This window comes from Mycteria americana, chromosome 9, assembly GCF_035582795.1.
Source record: "Mycteria americana isolate JAX WOST 10 ecotype Jacksonville Zoo and Gardens chromosome 9, USCA_MyAme_1.0, whole genome shotgun sequence".
NCBI lineage: Eukaryota > Metazoa > Chordata > Aves > Ciconiiformes > Ciconiidae > Mycteria > Mycteria americana.
In genome coordinates this window covers 9,413,399-9,435,932 of record NC_134373.1, presented here as the reverse complement: position 1 = coordinate 9,435,932, position 22,534 = coordinate 9,413,399, and the positions used below count along the sequence as shown (strand labels likewise).

The window sequence follows — 22,534 nt, the reverse complement described above, 5'->3', positions numbered from 1 at the left end:
TATAATAATTTTTAGATTCTCTAGGAAATGACTGATTCTGCAGCTAGACCCCAGCATCAGGTTTTTTGTGCGTTACCCAGATAATATATGTAAACATAAAACGGATTTTTAGTTAATATAAAGTTATAGTCTTGGAACATAACAACTCTTTTAGGGTTAAGAGGGTCAAGAGGATCTTGTCGAGCAAGCATAGCTATTTTCTATAGATAAGCTGCATAATGGCATGAAAAGTAGTAGTTTTCTTAATTTAAAGAACCTATTTTTCAATTTCCTCACCTTTGACAAGGCCCTTCCTTGGCAGGATGTGGAAAAGCTTCTTATTTCCCAGAGTAGAGTTGTGCAAAACTGATTTTTTAGCCTCTAACTTGGCTTTGTGTTCTCTTTTGACCACAGTGGTGATAACCAGCTGGTAAGCACTCTGAATGCATGTTTGACCAGCCTGTGATGGTTGAGATCTGCACGTGGCAACAGTCCTTGCATGATCTCTTTCAGAAAAGAAACTGAGGTCCACTTGTGTCTGCTCAGATATCTTCATATTATCTCCCTCTGAACATGCAAAGACATTGGGCTTGAAATGTCCGAGTTCTTAAACGTGTCAGTCCTATATGTTTAAGGCTGGATATGGCCAGGCAATTGGAAGAGATCAAGTTGCCATGGTTTAATGAGTTGTTAGTCATCAGGCCAATCATAATTATTGACCATGCAGATGATTGAAGCCTGCCCCGCTTGCAAAGTAAAACATGCTTACATAAATGACTTTCAGGGCTTAAAATGTCACTGTGTCAACAAATGCTCTACACCAGCACAGCCAGCTTGCAGTACCTTACGACGTGCGTGAGGAATTGCTGTGGCTGAGCTGATAATCAGTTACTTGTCCTCCTCTGTTGAAACATCTACCCTAATGTAATGGGAAGATGTCAATCCAGAGCTTAGCAGAGACACAGTTGGCACCAATTTCTTTTTTGAAGGTAGCATGAAAGATGCAAGAAGAGCAAAAGGTGGGGGAGGGTGATGGCGGGGGAAGAGCTGCATATGAAAGAGCATGGGGCAAGCTTGGGGAAGCTTGAAACTAATGCATGATCCAGAGAAGGAAAAATGTTACGGAGAGGGGGAAATACCCAGTGATCAGTACTCCTGGCTGCTGAAATCCCCACGGCAATGAACGCTTTATCTCCGTTTCAAATGCCTAACCTCCATTCTCTCATTCAGACATGTAACTCACATCAGGTCCAAAGAGCTTTAGTCTAACTGCTGACACCGCGAGCTTCTTTCAGTAGCGCACAGATCATTGATCCAAGCTAGATGTACATAATACACACAAGTATGCACACGAGTAAGAAATTTATAGATTTCTAGGTATCACTGGCATGTTTTCTATCTTTTCCTGTCCCACATGCACATCTAAAGAGTGGAGTCATAAAACCTTATCTTAAACTTGTAGTAAAGTTAGCGCATTCAAATGAAATACACTATTACATAATCTACTGATATCTGCAGTTTATTTTTTCAATAGTTCATGCTGCAGTCTGGTCACGGTTTTTTCCTCTCCTCCCCTTATAAACACGCACACACACCCACACATGCATTTATACTGATTTTTTTCACCCCCCTGCAGAGCAGAGCGACAAAAACAGCGCCCTCATTAAACAGGAAATGTTGGCGTTGCAGGCAATGCTCAATACTTTAGACTACAAGAGAAAGGTTAGTGACATGTTTTGTCATTTGTGGTTCGTTTGCTTTCTCCCCTTATTCCCACATCGAATACTCAAATGCGTATGTGTGCCTTTTTAAATTCTCCTAACAGAAGAACAGACAAATAACAGGAGTTACAAATCCACAAAAGGTTTTGGGTGGGTGTGGGTGATTTTGACTAGCAGTTAAGAAATTGGCAATTAAGTAACGGCTCAATCAAGGATATGGTTCTGCACACCTTAGAAGGGAGGTGAGCGCATCACTTCACAGGACCTCTTATGTACTGTGCTAAATGGATGTTAGTTGGCAATATATGCCTTTTAAAGTAAGCAGAAAGTATTCAAAGTAAATGTAATCTAATAATTGCAAAACAAAACAAAACAAACCAAAACCAACAAAAAAAACCCAACTCACCAATGGTACCTTGCTCTGTTCAGTGACCGCGACTTGCAAATATGACAAATATTCCCCTGACCACTTCTTTGCTAGTACAGAAAACAGTACATTTAGGCAATTTCTTTGAGTCCATGTGCCTCTTATGGATAAAACAAGCAAGCAAAAAAACCAGTGCGCTGGATATGATACAAACCAAAAGGTGGACTTTTTGACCTGACAGTACTTGTAAATGTCAGCTCCTTGGAGGTGTTATGCCCACAAAGAATGCAACAATCCTCCTTCCTACCCCCCAATAAAGAAGTTTTACTGAGGAAGAGTTCATAGAGATTCCAGATTAATTTCAAGTAGAATGGGTGATGAATCCAGTCACCTCTGAATTAAAGAGACTGAAGCTGTAGGGGCTAAATACGGTTACTTTCAAAGTAATTGAAAGAAATGTAATCAGCACTTTTATGATAATTGCTGAATTTTGTGGCTGTTCCCTGTGGTCAGTTTGTGACACCTTTCCTATATTACAGGAAGTACTCAGTAAAATAGGGCGTGTGATTCATGAAATCGATATGCTTATGAGCAACATGCTGACTGAAGAGCTGCTAGACTGGAAGAGACGGCAGCAGATTGCCTGCATTGGGGGTCCTCTCCATGGTGGGCTTGATCAGCTCCAGAACTGGTAAACTTGCCTTGAGCTTGTGTTTCCACTGAAAACCACAGGAAGTCTGCTGCACATGAAATGATCTTTCCTTTACATCTGTTACCTTGCAACGGCAGCAAATTCCTTAGCAGCTAAGCAAGTAAATAACAAAAAAACTATTTGTTTTGGTGGACAGCATTTGCTATTCAGAATTGCTGTTCATTACAGTGAACTGCTGAGCCTGAGCCATGGCAGGCAGTCATTTTTTGGTTTAACAGTTGTTCCAGATACATGATACATACCCTCTCGGGAGTTTTGCTTGAGTAAGAACCGTGCTGACTGAGTTTGTCACTGAGGACAGTGGGAGTTGCGTCTAGGCAGGAGCTGGGTAGACACTTTATGCTTTGACTCACTAGGTACATCACTCCTCCAGACTTCAAACTACACAGGAATTGAATGGCAGGACTCTCTGTGGTGGTAACTCTAAAGGTGATTGCAAATTTAAAAAAAAAAAAAAAAAAACAAAAAAAACCCCACATTATATTTAAAAAGATAATGCAGCCAGAGAATGTCAATGTCCTGGTCATTTCTCTCCCATCAAACTTCTCTTCTGGAGAAGGTGAAGTAAAGAGTAAGAAGAAAAAAGGAAGGAAAACAACCAAGGACCTTTTTAGGTTTGAAGAAAAAGTATTTTTTGCCTTTTTTGTGTAGGTTTTTTTTTCCCACTGAAGTATTTTTTCCAATGAAGATGTTAAAAATAGCTAAAAGATGTGATTTTATACACATGTACCCTATTAAACTGTTAGCAAGTGTGTTTGGATTTGATTTTCCTTATTGTTTTTGCATTTCTGAGAAACGCACTTCTTCAGTCTTTGTAACTTTTTCATTTTATATAAATATTATCCTTTTAAAGAGTACATTTTGCAAAACCACTAAGCTGTAGGAAAGAAATAAAATTGGCACAAGTGCCCTGCACATAGAACATCAGAACTGTGTATATATTTCTTCTAAATTATCACAGACAGCATTGCATTGCTGTTGATGAGGCCTGTTGCGAAAATATTTATCTTTGAAAGTAAAGTAGGAAATGTTGCCTGATGTACTTATATACTCCTGTAAACAAAAGATGAATGGACACGAGTTTGGATAAAGCTAGAAAGCAGCAATTCGTACTGATTCTGATTTCCCTCAGCAAGAACTTCAGTAGCCATTATGTTCTAAGCAGCCGTTTACACAAAAGATTGCAAACTAACCTTTTGTCTTGCTGTAGTTTTACACTGTTGGCAGAAAGTCTTTTTCAAGTTAGAAGGCAGCTAGAAAAACTGGACGAACTGTTGACCAGACTGACTTACGATGGGGACCCCATCCCACTGCAAAGACCTCAGCTGCTGGAAAAAGTCAACTTTCTGCTCTACAATCTTTTCCGGAAGTGCGTAAGCCATCGTTAATGTACATAACTTTACCTGAACGGTACAAATTTATTGGCAACAATACGACCATATTGTTAAGAAGAATTAAAAAAAAAAATTAAAAAAGGTTGAGTCTTTGGGGATCTTAAAGACCAAGTTTCCAATATAAAAAGTATGTACAGCTGTCACCAAAATTCCTAGAAGCTGGAGGTGCCAGGCAGCTTCTCGTGTGTAGTAGTTAAGGGTTTGTGGTCAAGTTCTGAGTCTAGGTGAACACACAAAATCCACTTATTTCAGTAGGGGTCATGTACATACTGCTGAGAAAAGGCTGGGGGTTTTGAGGTTTTTTTGTTTGTTTCTTTGTTTGGTGCTTTGTTGCTTGGGTTTTTTTTAAAGTAAAGTGGCAGGTGCTAATTTGTTCCTTGTCTTTCCTCTTCCCCACCAAGACATTCTATTAATATATAAAATATTATCATCATTCCTCTTGCCTGTACTGGCTATACGAGAGATACCACAAGTGACTATCTGAAAGCAAAACGTGGTCAATTGGTTTTTTTATAAAAAACGTAAAAAGATAAAATGTTTGTTTAACTTCATTGGAGCCAGGCTCAGCGTATTTTCATATTCTGTTTTATGGTTCCGATAAAAGTCTTGGTCTTCCAGACTTTTATCAGCCTGCTCTTTTAGGACTATGGAATTTGTTTTGTTTTGATTTTTAATGTATTCCAAATATCTGTTTCTTATGGGAACAATTCAACTGTAAGTTAGACCACTGGATCATTTTGAGAACTGAGTGTTCAAATACATACCTCCCACTTCAGCATCTGTAGAGAAATAAATCTCTAAGAGATAACAGCAATTTTTTTCCCTAATACAGCTGTTTGTTTATGCATATTCCTAACAATCCATTTCACTTCTTTTCACACAGTTCATTTGTGGTCGAAAGGCAGCCCTGCATGCCAACACATCCCCAGAGGCCAATGGTTCTGAAAACGTTAATACAGTTCACTGTTAAGTTAAGGTAAGGAAAGGAAACCTGATATAAATTCCTTCATGTGTGTACTGCATTTTATCCTAGGAGACTGTTTCAGTGTCTAGAAAGCAAAGCAGACCAACTTGTGTTAGAGATCCTTTTGACTCCAGGGAGAGTTTTCTGGAATGGGGAGATAAAGGCCACAGAAACTGTCACTTGTAATAAGTGGCAATAAAAAGTAAATCAGTGTGAGGCAGATTGTGGCCAAAATCAGCACTTTCAGGATTCTGTATGCATTGAATTCTTGTTTTAATGACTTTGTAAACTGAGTAAGTAATGATCCACATCATCCAAGCCAACAGCAGAATTCTCAGAGCCACTTTTGCATGTAGGAAAGAGAACCTTCTGCACGTTGGGGGGCTCTGGTGAATCAATGACAAGCTATCTCTTCTCCCACTAGCTCCTTACCTGACTTTGTGAAAAGAGTGAAGATGGGAGAGGAACTCGCCTCTCATTTCCACCTTGCAGCAAAAAGAATGCATGGAGGGTTGGGGGATGGAAAGGGTATGTGAAGGAAAGCACACATACATCTACGGTGCAGTCACAGATTATACATATCCATCTCTTAATGATTACCTCTTTGTTGCCTCCCTAGCCATTCCCTCAAACACATGCTAACTTTTCCCCATACTTGCAGGGAGGGTAGAACACCTGCCACTGGAACAGCTCAGCCCCTCTTTCTGAGTATGCAACCCTGTAAATCGTGATACAATCCTAGATGCCTAATCTGTTTTCAGATCATAATCATTTCAGATACTTTGGTGTGGAGCTACTGGTCTCTAATATTTTCTGGTGAGAAATTTATTCTGTTAATATTCACTTTTACGTTTTCTGTTTTGAAGGTTGCTAATTAAATTGCCAGAGCTAAACTACCAGATCAGAGTGAAAGCAACTATTGACAAGTAAGAAACTTTAAAGTTAAGATATTCTCTCTCTCCCTACAGAGACAACACAGGTTTTTTCAGTTGCTACCCTATCCGATTTAGAAGTTGCTCTAAAATGGGGGGGAAAAAAAAAAACCCAAACCCAAAATAAAACAAAAAAACCCCAGTTAAAACATCAGGGTAATGCTTTTCTTTTTTTAATGTGGAAGACTTCTTTGTCTTTTTTTTTTAAAAAAAGCTGCTATTTCTAATTGATATTTTCAAATTGGAGGTAAGAAGTCCATTTAAGATTTGTTTCAAGACTTAGATAAAATTCATCAGTCTGAAATAGTAGCATCACATAAAAACTTAAATCAAAATGTATTGCATTTATGGGATAGTTAGCTTTGAAATAGCACTTATCTCTGCTTGTGTTAACAGGCTTGGTACCTTCAATGCAGCTGCTCCAAGTAGTACATGAAGCTTGTGCTTGAAAAGCTGGTGCTGTAATTAGTAACTATGGAGCTTAGGGAGTTTTACCCCTGCCTGAAATTAAGACTGCTACATAAACTCCTTCTTTGTAAGGGGTTTGGTACTTTGATACCCACATATCATTCCAATGGCAGAAAAAAAGCTAGATAAAATACACTACTTGCATCTGGCCAGACGCAAAAGTCTAACTGGACAGTGCAAACTTCAGTTCTTTATTTTAAAAATTGCAGTTGTATTGGTAATATGAATTAACTTTAACAAGGCAAAATCTTCTGTCTCAAGACACGTTTCTCAGTGCGTATAGGTTACACATTTACTGATTCACAATCTGTTTCCTTCCCCTGCCCTTCTTCTCTTTTAGGAATGTTTCAACTGTAAGGTAAGAAAATAAAATATCAGATTTCTTAATTTATCCAATACAATATTATTTGAGTACGTAAGTGTAATGTCCTCCATAGTAATCGTAGATTCGTTCTGTGTGGAACACACGTGAAAGCAATGAACATGGATGAATCTGCAAATGGAAGCCTGTCAGTAGAATTTCGACATTTGGTAAGTTTGACTGCTTTTTTCCTGTCATGCACCTCTGGTAAAGAAATAAAAGATTCTTTATAAACTGTGCAGGGAGAACGGTATTACTGTCAAGCCTACACTCATTTTCTTTTTCCTTATACAGAAAGTTTACACCTAGAACCTCTTTATCCCATTCCATACTTTATCCATTCCATAAAATAAGACTATATTTTTTCATAGAAATGACAAAGCAAATCCTAGTAATGCCAGAAAAGGAAAAGACTAATCATGCTGAATTACACAGCTTCTCAGAAACTGAGCTTTGTTAAAAAACCAACCAACCAACAACACACACAAAAAAACCCCAACACCAAAAAACCCCCACACCATTGTCTAGGGGAAATATATAATTGAATGCTTTTGTTCTGGTTGAAATTAATGCCTGGAATAACTGTCTTTTGAGAGACTATAGTACTGCTTCTGTAACTTCTCTAATATCCCAGGGAATCATGCTTTCTGACTAGACTCCCTCACCTATGGTATTTTTTTTTGTTTAACCACAAATGCAGTGTATCAGTGTAGCTTTGCAACAGGAGATGGAGATTGACGATCTTTAGTGCTTTTTTGTACGATATGCTTCGCAAGTACCCTAATTAATGCTTTGTTACATTAACTTAGTTTCTTTAAAATTATCAAAAGACTATTCACTGAATAGACTTTTCAAGGCATAGTGTCAGAGCCTTCGTTACAGTGTATTTGTATATTGCAAACAAAACCTTATTATGCTAAGAACATTGGTTACAAGTGATGCTCTTTATATGCACTTCTATCTGTAGTTTCTTTGCCACATAAATACTGTTTTGCTTTATACAGCAACCTAAAGAAATGAAATCAAGTGCTGGAAGCAAAGGAAATGAGGTTTGTGCATTTATTTCACATGTTATTTTTAATTACTCTCACAAGTATTTCGGATTAGATGTTATTTAAATCAAAGAGCAACCATATGCTGTTAGATTTTGAAATACATTATCCTTATATTAAGTATAGGACCAATTATCACATGCTAGTAGAAGTATGAGAACTTTTCAGAAGTAAGTACTCAGAAATTTTAAGTACATACCTCAAATTTGCGTATAAAAAAGTTACAATAGAAGGTAGGAAGTAGTAATCTGAATGTGCACATTCCTCTTTGAGGCTGCCTTTTTGGTCATTTACATTTTGAAAAAAAATAAGCTTTTTGATTTTTTTAGCTGAAACAATTTTTCCTATAGGAATGGTTCTTTAAATATATATTCTGTTGGCCAAGCTTACAGCTGAAGTAAGGGTATAATTGTACTTGCATCAAAGAAGTCTGCTTGCCTCAACCAGGACCAAAAGCGTGCTTAGCTGACCAGTACTCATCCGAATCTGGTCGTAGGTTCCCCTCTTGTGGTGACCCTGTACTGTGACACGTCAGCCCTAACAAACCAGCGGGTACTTTGCAGTACCCGCATTTCAGAGACCTGCACGTGCCTCCTGGCACGTAAGGTGAAAAAGTAGTGCAAGTGCTTGCTTCCTAGCAGAGGAGCTTAGAATCCGTACATCCTTGCTTTGTGGAGAACAGAAATCAGAAGTATGAACGTCGGCGCTAATCCACGCCCAGAGCGCCGTGCCCCTGTATCGTAGAGCGCTCCTTCCATTCCTGCGTTACCCTCCAGCACCCCTCACATCCAGACCACCAGTGCTTCTTCCCCTGCCCAGCTCCTCGCCATCCGCACAGCTCTACCCTCCGTCCTTCTTCTCAGCTCTGGCTTCCTACAAACCGTGATTCCCCTGAGTGCCCCGGCTGTCACAGACAACATCAGAATCGCAGGCAAGAAGGTGACTGCCTTCGTTCATTCACCTTCTGCACCGCTGGCAGGAGGGGAAAGGAGAGCCGCCCCGGCAGGATGTCCTCATCCAGCAACCGGAGGCCACAGGCAGGGAGGGGAAAGGCACGAGTACGCACAAACTCTAGGGTGGCCGTGGACCATCACCGTAAATTTAGCATTGCTATTTAACAGCAAAAATCTGCAGATAAATCTCTGACTGAAGCAAGAGTCAGAAGCTCGCAGCCAGCGATACAGTCTCTGCCAACGCTACCAGAACAATTTGTGTCTCCCCAGGTAACTGAAGTGGTAAGATGCTTCTATGAATGCCACCTACTTACCTAGGAAATGAGATAGCCTATACTGGTTTAAGGTATCTCCACACCAGCGTAACTTTTTTGCACAGTAGAAGTGCTGAGGGTAAAGTTGTACCGGCAAGTTTCAAAAAAAAAAAAAAAAATTAAAAAAATAATAAAATCACTCACATCACAGCCCAAATAGATGTAGTTATACAAGCACAAAAGTTATTACAAGTAGTCTTCAAGGACAAAGCAAAAGTGTGATCAGCATGGAGAATTTTAACCAAAAACCTAAAGCAGAAGATACTTGTGCATGCTTCACACGGTGTTTCTGAACAGAATAACTCGCAACCTGATTAGCAAGACTGAAACTCAAGGTTTGTCTCCCAATTACTTTGCGACTTACAAAGTCATTTGCATCAAGACAAGCAAATGCAAAAATGTAGGTGTAAAAATGTTGGTGCTCTACTTTTGGTAGCATTTTACTCCCACTTTCACCCCTCGTGCCTTTATAACTATATAAAACATAGGGCTGTGGCGAATTAGGACAGCTGAGCTGTGACATGGCTCACTGCTAACTGATTTCCTCAAACAGAGCTTCTCCTTGGTCAAATCACAGTCTGCGAAGTCATTATTAGCATGAACAAGTGGGTTTTTTATTAACAGCAACTATAATAATTTAAAAACTTGGTTTATTACAGGATGTTTAGTAAGCTGAGAGTGTAGTTGTTAAGTATGACTTGCCTTGTAAAAAAAAGTGGAAGCTCCCTGTATTTGAGATTTGTCCTTCCATGCAGATATGCCTTTTCACCTAGATGATTTTTCCATGAGAAAAATTTAGGTTTTTGCAAAATCATAATGGGGGAGAAGGGAGAAGGGGAGTTTCGCCAACCCTTTTCAACTTCATGTCAGCAATACAGGTTGAGCTGGATTGATTCTACCTGTATTAAAACATTTGGGCTCATTCGATGGACGAGTATTTCACGTAAAACCCTGCAGCTCTAAGCTGGGTTTTCCCTTTGCAAGGCAGATTTATTATTCAGATGCCTGAGGCTCTCCTGTGGTCTCAATCCCTCGTTTATACAGAATCTGTTGTTGCAGTGGCCTGTACATGTCCTGGAGGAGGTGCTCCATGGGAAAGATAAGGCCACGAGGCACTTTCCCAAGGAATAGTTTTGTTTTACATTGACTGAAAGCGGAGTATTTTAGTAAATGGAAGCATTTTGATTTGGGATTTTTTATTTTGTTTCTTTTTTTTAAAAGTCTGACAAAACAAATATGTGACGGGGAGGGGAAAACCACCACCACCAACAAGAAAAAACAGGAAAAGGACAAACAGATTTTTATACTTTCACTTCTGAGGATGGAAATCCATTTCGAAAGATCTGTTTCTCAAGGGGCAGAGATTTGGATCTTTACAGAGCTGTGCTGGTTTATAATCAAAACAGAACGCTTGTCCTACAAGCTTTAACTAACAGATTTTCTTTTTTTTTTTCCCCATCCAAGAAAAGCTTGGTTTAAAAAACACCAGATTTCCTTTGGATTAATGATTTAGGCCTCTGCTCCTTCAACTAGTAGCATCTAACTGTACTTACAGCAAACCTGTGTTCCCGGGTGAGGGCCTGCTTGTCAGTGAAGCTGTGGCTTTTTGTTTTCTTTCTAGCTTGTTTCTCCTTGAAGTTTAACATCTCTGTTTAAATTGGAATTATCAATCAGTAAAGAAACTTTATGAAAAGAAAAGTTGGAGACAATCTTTATCAGACACAAAAAATAATCTGTTGACTTTTTGTGTGCAAATCTGTGTTGGCACAGATTTCTAAAAGCACAGACTTCTAAAAGCGCCGTTTTAGAGAAAGTTAAAAGCAAAAGTTAAAAGTATTGCTTTAACAACGTCAAGGAGGTTTTTTAGATTCATCAGAAAAAAACCCAGACTTCTGGACTAATTTAATGTCAGAGTTTAACAAATGAATTATTTCCTTCACTTCCTTCTTTTCCTGTTCTATTTATATATTTGATATGTGTTTTCTTTCAAAGTTGTGTAATCTCAGCAGTTGGATCACTAAAACAGTGTTAAATGCCAACCGTGCATTCACAGTTTTATAACCTACTTACTCCCTCAGGGCCCTCACATGGTGACCGAGGAACTGCACTCCATCAGCTTTGAAACACAGGTCTGCCTGTATGGATTGACTATAAACTTGGAAGTGAGTATTCTAGCCAGATTTTCTGGGGCAAGAATAAAAGGCATTTTCCAGCAGCTTATAGAAGAACAACCGTGTCGGGCCAGACGACAGGTCCGTCTATCTTAGATGCTGTCTTCAGCAATACCCATAAGCAGACACAGATTTCCAGAACTTCTGGACAGAAGCGTATGCTTCGGAAAGGAAGAGGGGGCTAAAAAACCAAAGTATAACACAGCATTAACACTTTCCTCGGCAGCATTTACATACCGCGTTCATTCTTTCCACCAGACCAGCTCTTTGCCTGTGGTGATGATTTCCAATGTCAGCCAACTACCCAACGCGTGGGCTTCTATTATTTGGTACAACCTGTCAACCAATGATCCTCAGGTAGGTCTTCAGTATGCAAGTACTAACTTCCTGCATTTTCACATTTCTATTATTTGGTTAGCAAATATATTCATTATAAAAAGGCTGTGTTTCCCTCTTAAACCGGCCTTATTTTCTTCACATACACTGTTATCAACATCGTGCTTTAATGTTGTTCGCTTTGTCTTTTGATCCCTGCCCAGATATAAAACCATATGCACGCTTAGCCTTCCTTTTTGTAGCCTAAAGTAGTAGTTCATAAACTAAGGAGAGGTGATAGCCATTCTCTGCAACTTTTCTAGTTTGAATTGGTCTTTTTTTGGATGCTGTTGACCATAACTGTACATGGTACAAAATAATTCAACTAGTACAATTCAAAACTGTCAAAGTAGGTGTATAGATGGGTCTGTAGTGTACTTAAGTGCTGCTTTCCCTCATGCATTTTATAGGAGCTAGTGCTTTCTATGGAGAAGATTATAAGTGTCCAGTAGCACCTTCTAGTGGCTCTAACCGTGAGCAAAAGCAGAAGCATTCTTTCTCAGGCTCCAGCTGGCTCAGCACATATTTTAGATTCAGTGACTGTTACTGTTATTTACAGATTGTAGAATAGTGCTGTCAATAGCTCTCAGGCTTTCAGTCGGGGATTAGCGGCGGTCACACAGGTGTTTGGAGGAGAGAAAGGGTAAGACAGTTTACCATGGAGTACGCCTAAGAATGACGGCTGACCAGCAGCCTGGACTTCATTATCACTCAGTGATACTCCAAAGAGTTTTTGCACAGTCTTCAGCATGTTCATTACATGTACAGTCTGGAAGCCAAATGAAAAACTAAGATGGGCCAAACAATTCAACAACACATCACTATATGAGTATGTAACGGTTTAAGATTTCCACGCACCAAACATATTATAGTGAGAATATCTGCATTTATTGGGCAGGATTTAAGCATATTTTCACTGTCTTAACATACGATACGATCAGAAGCATCGCAAGGTATTTTATCATCCCAGACGCGCACGCGGACTCTCGTTCTCTCTAGGAGTCTCCCCCTACAACTCTGCTCAGGCGCCCCAGTGGACCTTGCTGGGTGGCTGCAGGTGGGAAGGCCAGCACATATTTACCCCAGTATATTCCCCCCCACCACCCCGCACACCTCATTTTTAACACTTCCAGATTCTGTTCAAGTACTTGCAAGCCTTCTTTTACACCTGCAGTGTATTTCATGGTTGCTAACTGTCTAAACAAAGTACTAATTCTGTTGCAGAATTTGTCTTTCTTCAACAATCCCCCTGCTGCCACTTTAAGTCAGCTCTTAGAAGTACTGAGCTGGCAGTTTTCATCCTATGTCGGTCGTGGACTCAATTCTGAGCAGCTCAACATGCTGGCAGAGAAACTTATGGGTACGTGCGTAGAAACATAGAGATTTTATTTGCTTTTGGACTCTTATATTTGATAGTTACAGGTAATGACTTTAAGCATGACCTCCACTTCCAGAGCTGACTTCGAAAATGCTACAATGACATTTTTTTCTTTAAAGAAAAGCACGCGTCAGCTTATTCTTACCACAAAGTGATTCAACTTCTGAACTTCCAGGCTGCTAAACGGAAGAAAGAGGGCATCAGAGTCACACTGAACTGTGATGTTATTTTGTTTCCTTAGCAAGTAATTATCTCGTGCATCTGAAATCAAAAGGAAGTCTTTTTGCTTGCTTGTGGGGTTTGGTTTGGGTTTTGTTTCATTTTAAGTACCTGTCCTTGTGGGTCTGTTTGGTTCTGGGACCCATCCTTCACTGGCGACAGCGTAGCAAAGAGGCCCTGTAACTTCAGCGGGATGAACTATTGAACACTTTGATGTGACTGTCCCCCAGAAGGGAGAGGCCTTAGGGAAAGCTGGCAGGAGAAAAGAAAGCTTTATCTTTTTCTGGAGAAGAAACAATTATAAAATATATTGTGAGCTGTAAGAAACTCCAAGCTGAGGGTGTAACGATACCTGTACTGTCGGGCAAGAACAAAAGCATTTGTCAAAGACTGGGGGGATTCTTTACTTTTATTGCTTTCAAAGGTGGGAAGCGAAGACTGGTTTCCCTGGGTAACCGTCTCTTTTCCTGATGGTTTCTCGGAGATTTCTTGCTTAGTGGAGGTAGTGGAGTTGAGAGGTGCCATTGTAAATCAGCAAGAATCATAAGAAAGAAAAAATAAATTGTCTTAAAATATGGAAGCTCAAGATAGAGTGAAGGCCAAGAGAAGTAACACTTGGGCTAAAAAATTAAACACAGCACACAGTGTTGCAGAAACAAAGTCCCAGACTACTTTAGGCAAATATTCCCAAAACTACCATTATCAGCTGCTTCAAAAGGATACAGAAAAACTGATCTACAACCCCTGAGCATGCCCCCTCTAAGTCTGGATGTACTGTATTCCCCTCTCCTGCCCCCCAGCTATACAGATATCAACCTATATCTATTTCAAAACTTCAGAAAAGAGACTCACCGTTTGGTTTTTATTTTGCTCTCAGGACAACAAGTCAGTTACAGTGATTATCAGCTATCCTGGGCAAAGTTCTGCAAGGTACGGTTCCGAAAGTAAAACTTAGACTCTTCTTTCTCTTAACACCCACATGCATGCCTAACTCTGTCTCTCTGATGCTACTGACGAGATTCCCACTTGCCATATGCGGGACTTGTAGCCCAGCACAATCATGTTCATTGCAAAAAATAAATAGGAAAATAATATTTCCAGGAGTTTAAAGCTTGGGCTAAGAGATCTGCTTAGTTACATTGCTACAGAGATCAGAATCTGTCATTATAGTGTGCCCCCTATATTTCTGTAAATGACCAATAGACTGTGCTACCAAAGCCTACATTTTTCGTAAAGCATACAGTAATTTTTTTCATATGCTCAGTTGTGACAAATTATTTCAAGTCAGTCGATATATTCAGTAACTTTGATGAGGAACGGAAAAGTTACTGAGAAAGAAGGGTAAACCCCTTTTATTCGTATTAACTACATTATTTAAACACGTATAGAACCTTGGAAGGAAGTTCAACTTCCTCATCATCATTTTTCTCAAAATGTAATTTCATAACCAGGAAGAAACAACAAATGTGATTTTTTTTTTCTTGAAAACTGAGGTGCTTCCAATGCATATCTTAAAAATCAATTGTTTTTATGTCAGGCTGAGAGAGACACATTACGCAAAACAGCAGTTCAAATTTGTCATTCTCGCTTGAACAAACTAGATTATTCTTAAGAAACTGAGACAGCCATGTCATGTGGATGTTGGGTAACAACACTCTCACAATTCTCTTCTTGTGTGTGTTAGTTTTGTTTGGTTTGTGATTTTTTTTTTTTTTTTTTAACCATTAGGAACATTTGCCTGGAAAGTCTTTTACCTTTTGGGTTTGGCTTGAAGCCATCCTGGACTTAATTAAAAAACACATTCTTCCTCTGTGGATTGATGGGTGAGCAACAAGAAAACGGCTGTATATTGATCTCTCTCTGCTTTGTCTTTTTTCTTTACTAATCTCCATTTTAGCTATGCAGAAGAGAATTTGCAAAGAGTTTAATACTTCCGTCTCCCTCTTCCCATTTATAACTTTTGGAAATTTTTGCCAAAAGGGAACACCATTGAAGCTCTTAGAAATGCAGGTTTAGATCTGTTTATCAGTTCTGTCAGTGTACAGTCAAGTACTGTGATAAATTTCATCATGCTTCATAGTACTTTGAGCTCAATGCCATACTCCACATGTAACTCACGTGAAGCTTTTGTCGTAGTTTCAAGACATGTTAAAGCTTTTGTAATCAGGCTTTGAACGCCTATATAAAGTTTGCCCAGATGCATTGCACAAATTGAAGTCTGTATTTTTTTTCCAAAAGCAAACCCATGATTTCCTGTTACACTTCAGGTACGTAATGGGATTTGTAAGCAAAGAGAAGGAACGAATTTTGCTCAAAGACAAGACACCAGGAACATTTTTATTAAGGTTTAGTGAAAGCAATCTGGGTGGAATTACCTTTACTTGGGTGGATCAGTTAGAAAATGGTAAGTATAATTTTAAAAAAATAACATAAACCTCAAACGCTGCAATACACCTGTAATGCAGGAGCCACGGTTTCTTTGGTTTAAAGTAAAATTCACGTGTATCATGTCTTAGTATGGTTTTGGGCAAGACACAAGTATCATTGTACTGAAACACAAACCAAAACTCTGAAAGTCGCCCTCTCAGTTCTTTATATTAACTATATAAGTTCATTAGGAGGTGTGCCTGCTTACTGCAGGCTTTAAATTTGTTTCCACGTGTGCAGAAAGTATAACTTGAAAGATACTAACATTGGTACGAACAGGTAAAACCCACGCCCGTGTAAACCGCAAAAGAAAGGCAAAAATACATTCTAACTGCAGATGCTGATCTACCGGTTATCGGCGGTTATGGTACCTTTGTATTTTTACAGGAGACGTAACATTTCATTCAGTGGAACCCTATAACAAAGGTCGCTTATCTGCACTGCCTTTTGCCGACATACTGCGCGATTACAAAGTTATTATGGCAGACAACGTTCCTGAAAACCCTCTGAAGTATCTGTATCCAGACATTCCCAAAGATAAGGCCTTTGGCAAACACTACAGCTGTCAGCCAAATGAAGGTTGGGCTCCATTTCTGTATTTAGCCTTTCTGCAAAGCAGCCGCAAAGTCAAGAGGCAATTTGAGGAATGGGGGGGGAGGAGGAAGGGAACAGATTAAGATGCCTCCTTTAATCGGCATCTTCAAGAGAACGGTTTTAGCATGTGTCTATTCATTTAGAGGGCTTCATTTTGTAAATGTATCCCTGGTCTCAGAGGTTACATTAGAGGCAATGACAACAATGTTTAAAAGAAGCTAAGAAATAGATCTTAGGGTAGAAAGAGTAAAAAAAAAAAGGGGGGGGGATTTTTTTCCTGACCGATGCATTACAAAATTCAGTGCTCAGGTGTTCAAAGGAGATGAAACTGAAAAGTCATCCTGCTTATCAGCTTCATAATTGTGTTACACTGTAGCATGCTGTCTCTTTAATTTCAGGGAAATTCTGTATTTTCCAAACGGCTTGGAAGACCTGCTTTATTCCAGCAGTATAACCCCTGGCAACTGCACTGGAAAATACAAAAAGTCTAGACACGAATGGCTCCAAATACGCTCAGGCCCATGCTCTTTCTTGTCAAATTACAAATCAGGCCATTTTTAGGTCAGCTCTCTCTCTCTCTCAAAAAAGCCCTCAAAGCCTTGATTATTTTTAAGAGATAATACATATTCTTCTGGACTTTCAGTATAAAAGGTTACAATTCCATTTGAATTCAAATTCCTACTCTACTCAAAAAATATTTGGAGGCTACAAATGGTTTTTTCTCTTCATTTTAATTCAGTGGACTTTGCCTAATGCTCCAATCCTCTAAAAATGTATGTATATGCTTAATTTCATGCAAAAGACATTGCTGAAGCTGTATCTGTAGAGATAGAGCTCCATGCAAGCATTTGCAGAACTGAAATCTAGAGGCTCAGAAGTACCAAGCTTGTAAAGTTACAGTATATTTGCTTTTGAAGCCCTAATGAGATCTCTTTAATCAGTTACTGTTTATATTCTGAGATGACTATTCATATCAATTATGTGACTAAGACCTGAAGTCAAAGCCTAATCTCAGGAATTCCCCTCATTTTTATGGCTGCTTATTTAAGCATGAACAGGGACATATATTTTTTAATATGTTATTGTCTGCAGCACGTAAAGCAGATAATCAATTTCAAATAAATAATAAAATTCCTAGGCAATATTTAATTTCTCTATTATTTATTTTTAGTCTCAAAGCCCTCAGATGGAGGAGGCAAAGGTTATGTTCCTTCTGTATTTATCCCAGTCTCCAAAATGTAAGTATCTTTACAAATGTATTACACTTCAAATATTCTTTTTATTAAATTTACATACTGTTTCAAAGTTTCCCCTGCCTCCCTTCCCCACTCAAATAGTTTGGGATAGCAACACGTGGCATGTTGTTATTTGGCCAAGGACTGCTAAAGACAAGAAAGGGAAGTAAACAACTTCAGTCCTACAGTGCTTTTCCCATCCATGTCACGAAATATTTGTAAAAATTGAATGCAGACTTTACCGTACTCTGATCTACTTATCTTTCACTGTCTCCTTTTTCTCTCCAGCAGCTGATATTAGAGTCAGGTTTATCCTCTCTTCCCTTGGTCCTATCTGCTACATTTTTAAACGTATACCACCAGCTTGTTGGCATGTCCTTACAGGGCCATCAGCAAGCCCGACTTCAGGCTTAACTAACTTAATAAGCATTCACCATGCTCCACTGCTATGCATCAAGTTAGAGGGATTTAGGTTGCTTTTAAGATTATTTTTGTGGTTTTTGTTTTTTTTTTTTTTTTTAAGCTTAAATGATTCTACAGATCCACATTCTCCATCAGATCTTCTTCCAATGTCTCCAAGTGTTTATGCTGTGCTGAGAGAACACCTGAGTCCCACAGTGATCGAAAATGCCGTATGTTTTAAACTTTTCCATTCATAAGTTAATACTAAGCAAATGGGCTGGTTATAAAAAGGCTGCTTGTACAATCAGGAAAAACTTAGAGCTTTCTCATCACTTGCTGTATTGCATTCTGAAACAATGGTGCAGACATTTCCTATTCGAAATGGGACAGGATGCTGCAAGCATACTTGGAAGCACTGTGTTAACAGGGAATTGTCTGACACGCTGGCCAGTGAAATGTGACTGTCATAACCGAAAGATCTCAGAGTTCTTGCACAAACGAAGCCTTTACACTGACAAATACATAATGATTACACTAATTCTGTAGCTAGCACAAAGGACTGGACTTGCTCAGGGAAGCTGCACAAGAAACATTAAAATTTCCAATTTGGCAAACTTGCACAACTTTTCAGTGCTGCAAGTTTCTACATGGGGTACCAAAGTGAGAAATTAAAAGTCAGCTAAAACATTTTTAGCAAATAAAACTAATATTCACTAAGTATACAGAAAAATTGGGAAAATACTGTACCAATGTCCTATTACTTACTGACTAGAAATTGTGTTGTGAATTGTCATAGCTTAGAGTACTTAGAGCACTGGGGATTTGTCCCAGCAGACTTCTGTGAGGAAACACAGCAGTGGTTTGGCTTTAACAGCTTTAAAAGAAAACCTCCTTTTTAATACTAGCTCTTAGTTCTCTGTATGTTCAATGATCTATGATCTTAAAATGGTTATGTATTTAAAAGCCTGTCAACTCCCCTTCACATGCCTCTCTGTAAACACACCTCCTCACCCACAAACGGAACAAAACTAAACCAGAATCCTGACTGTCGATGATTGGAAGCACAGTTAAACTTTATATACAAATAGAGGAGTTCTTTAACATACACCAAGCTGAAGATCTGTTCAAGAGTAAAATATATTTTTTTGTTTCTTCACGTTTTTCTCTGATAGTGCTCATGATAAACTAGTTCTTCAGTTAACACTGAAATACTAGCCTGAATGAAAAGTCTAGGTTAAAACCTCTAGGTAGGTTAAAACCTACCACACCCAATCTGAGGCACGTTCCCACTCATTTGTTGTTTGGTTTATACATGTGAAAACGGCTCTGACCGTCTAAACTGCACTTGTGAACTATGTATGCATTTGCATTTCCCAAAGCTTCAGCAGTGAAAAGAATAGTTGGCTTCACTTTTGTTTATCATCAGACTCCCGATGTTTTTGGTTTCTTTTAGCATGCATAGTAATTCTCAAACCAGCTCTGTCCAGAGCTTCCAAACCAGCTGCGACCATTACCATCTTTTGGGGTCACACCCACGCAAAAAGAATGTGTTCGGTGATTAATTGGCAGGATCAAATACAATCATGCTGCAGTTTTTAAGGGTACTAGAGAAAGGGTTCAGTACTGCAAGACGGTAGGTGGATTTCTGGAGGCTCTTGCTAGAAATGTTTTCAAGTTCTGCTAGAAATTAGGGGAGAAAATAGTTTTAGAAGTTTTTAAAGAATTCTTTCCTTTTTCTGTTCTATTCATCTTGCTAAATGGGAACGAGGAAAATACGGAGTTTTTTCTTTATAATCCCAAATTCACACACTATAATCTACCCTGGGGAAGAGCTGGCTAAGTACAGTAAGCAGACAATCTGCATTATTAAAGCAACAGTTTTCCTCCATGAGATAGCAATAAAAAGCACCGTCTGAGATGCAGAGAACGAGTGAAATCTGCAGCAGGACAAAATATCCTACAACTCAGTAACTCAGTCTTAGCAAGAAATATTTTCCGCAGTCCTGCTGAATTCCCTTTTATTTCCCCCTCTCCAGATTCCCCTACCCATCAGGAAAACAAAAGACTCCAGTAAAACCCCACTATACATATCCATAGGCTGCAAGAACCACAAAAGTTCATATAAAAATATATATAATTTTTATTGCAACTATTTCGCACAGAGTGTTTTCTAATGAGCATTCCTATATTTTTTAAAGAACTAGAAACAGGCTCCTCAGATCCTTACCAGTTTGTATTACATTGTCAAAATGACACTGCAGTTACCTTGAGCCAGAGAAAGTTTCATCTGCAGTTACTTCTGAACGAACAGCAGTAACTGCCGTGAGACTAACCGTTTTCTTCTTTTCTTCTAGCTGAGTTCTCCTTACTCAACTGACTGAAGTTCACGCACTGGAAAAATTAGTAATCGTGTGAACACTGGATGGGTTAAAGATGCAGTAAATTTTTTTTTCATCATCTTTGTAAATCAGCATTTCCTGGAAACCAATATGATGTTATTCTTGGGCCTCTTTCTGTTATCAATACTGTCTAAACTAGGAATCTTCTCCCTAGGGATTACAGATAGCCTCCTGCAAGTCAGAATTGCTGTCCTCACTGATAAAAGGCCAAATCCTTTCTGGCTTGGAGGTCATTTGACTTCAGTGGGGTCTGGCAGGGATAAATTTTACTTGCAGAATTAACGTCCATAGAATTGCTGTAAATACAAGAGTATAACAAAATGTTTTGCTTCCGAGAACAGCATATAAGGATAACTAAAGACGTTAATGTGTTTGTGGAAATTAGGATTTATTATGTTAAAAAGTTTCTGTTTAATGATAACCTTGTATACCATTGGTTTAGCTTGTATTTTAAAGCGAAGATTCTCATCCCTCTGAGTTCAGATGTGCCATAGGTGTCCCGGGTTTGCTTGTTTTCTAAAGATTAACTACCTTCAACATAGATTTTTATCTGCCACCACAGCAGAAGTTGTGGAAGGAAGGCGGGCAGGCAAGGCTAGGAAGAGAAGGGAGTTCCAGAAAGGACACCACAAATTTGTGTCTGTTTCAAAAAGGCTGTCTCCGTGTTGCCACTGGAAGAGAGGGTTAGTAAAACTTACCCCTCTCACAAAATAGTTGCAGAAGTAAATCTATTTGTGCACGAAGCACTCGGATACTACAGCAAGTACTATCAGAACGTCTACAAAGAAAAAAATCCTGATCTAACAGAGTTCGGGTACTATCTGGTAAATGCAGACTGGGAAGCACAGTTTTTAAAAATAGTTACTGAAGAGCTGCAGCATTTGCTGACTACTGGGCAATTTATGCTATATGACAGAATATTACATGCCTGTCAGAGACTCATTTAATAAGCAGAATAACTAGTTTTTATGTAAGTGGTAAATTGCCTTTTTAAAATACTCTTTTTTCTTTCAGGCACTGTTTAGTGCTGGGTTTGGGTTGTTTGGTTTTGTTGGGTTTTTTTCCCCCCAATATTATTCCTAAAAACTCTGTTAACAAGAATAATAAACAGGCAATTACAAGGCCACTGCATTTCATGTAAGCAGGCTCATTCAAGATTCAATTCTTGTCTGCAGAATATACAGTTGAAGCGTGCAAAGTTCTTAAAATACATATAAACACTTGAGCATTTGCACCTTATACTCTTCTTGAGTAGGTACAAATTAGACATCTGGGATGAAAACATAACCTCCTTGAATCAGTAAGACCTGGATTTTACTTTCATTTCTCCTTTTTTACTCACTCCTCTCACCCATACTATTGACGTTAATTGAAAGCAAGTGAATGGAAAGAGAGTAATGACATACTTCTGTGATACATGGGAGTAGATTTTAAACAAATGAATATGTCTCTGTTCATTAATCTGAGTGATTCAAAGCCAGCTCCAGATAGTAAGCCATTTTCTCTCAGAAAGCATCACATATAAATAATTTTCCAGAACAACAAGAGCAATTGTGTATATAATTTGGTAACATCTGTAATTTATATGATCAGTATGAATAAAATCAGATTTTGGCTTAAAGCTGGATACTTGGACTTTTGTGCAATTTTTTCAAGATACAACAAAAATAAAGTCTTGCCGTCTTTTTGTTGATCCCAAGCCTGAACTACAAGCAGTAACACAGACTTCTAAAGCAGCAAACATAACTTCACCTCGCATCAGCTATTGCACGCCTTTTCATTCTAACCTGTTCTCACGATCTCAATACGAACAAAATGGGAGGTACCCTATAGTTTTGACCATCTAACCTTCATGAGAAGTACTGTAAAAAAGGTCCAGACATGGCACATGAATCAATCTTCTCTTCCTCCCTGCTCCCTGTGCAATGCAACTCTTCAAGACTCTCAAGTCTTGACTTGAACACAATATATTTCATGTTACTGAATAGCATTGGGGATTAGGTTTTGGCATTAGTTTCTACTATTGTTTTAAAACAGATTTTGCAAGGGGTAGGTTTAACATGTAGTTGAAAGGTATATGACTTCAAATCAGTTTGTTGCTTTAAAGGAACATTGGA

At 38.8% G+C, this 22,534-nt stretch overlaps 1 protein-coding gene across 1 annotated transcript in view; it reads left to right on the top strand.

Annotated features, from left to right (window-relative positions):
* The window catches only part of STAT4 (signal transducer and activator of transcription 4), a 41,548-nt gene extending 21,037 nt beyond the window's left edge, over positions 1 to 20,511 (top strand). The window contains exons 7-24 of the mRNA XM_075511346.1: positions 1,616 to 1,701; positions 2,607 to 2,758; positions 3,990 to 4,148; positions 5,057 to 5,149; positions 6,004 to 6,063; positions 6,878 to 6,895; positions 6,975 to 7,068; positions 7,903 to 7,947; positions 11,296 to 11,379; positions 11,647 to 11,745; positions 12,988 to 13,123; positions 14,238 to 14,290; positions 15,089 to 15,183; positions 15,628 to 15,764; positions 16,175 to 16,366; positions 17,553 to 17,619; positions 18,140 to 18,248; positions 20,373 to 20,511. Coding sequence (XP_075367461.1) covers positions 1,616 to 1,701; positions 2,607 to 2,758; positions 3,990 to 4,148; positions 5,057 to 5,149; positions 6,004 to 6,063; positions 6,878 to 6,895; positions 6,975 to 7,068; positions 7,903 to 7,947; positions 11,296 to 11,379; positions 11,647 to 11,745; positions 12,988 to 13,123; positions 14,238 to 14,290; positions 15,089 to 15,183; positions 15,628 to 15,764; positions 16,175 to 16,366; positions 17,553 to 17,619; positions 18,140 to 18,248; positions 20,373 to 20,399 — 1,706 coding nt within the window. The 3' untranslated portion in view covers positions 20,400 to 20,511. The remainder of the gene's footprint in view (positions 1 to 1,615; positions 1,702 to 2,606; positions 2,759 to 3,989; positions 4,149 to 5,056; positions 5,150 to 6,003; positions 6,064 to 6,877; positions 6,896 to 6,974; positions 7,069 to 7,902; positions 7,948 to 11,295; positions 11,380 to 11,646; positions 11,746 to 12,987; positions 13,124 to 14,237; positions 14,291 to 15,088; positions 15,184 to 15,627; positions 15,765 to 16,174; positions 16,367 to 17,552; positions 17,620 to 18,139; positions 18,249 to 20,372) is intronic.
* Positions 20,512 to 22,534: the final 2,023 nt, after the last annotated feature.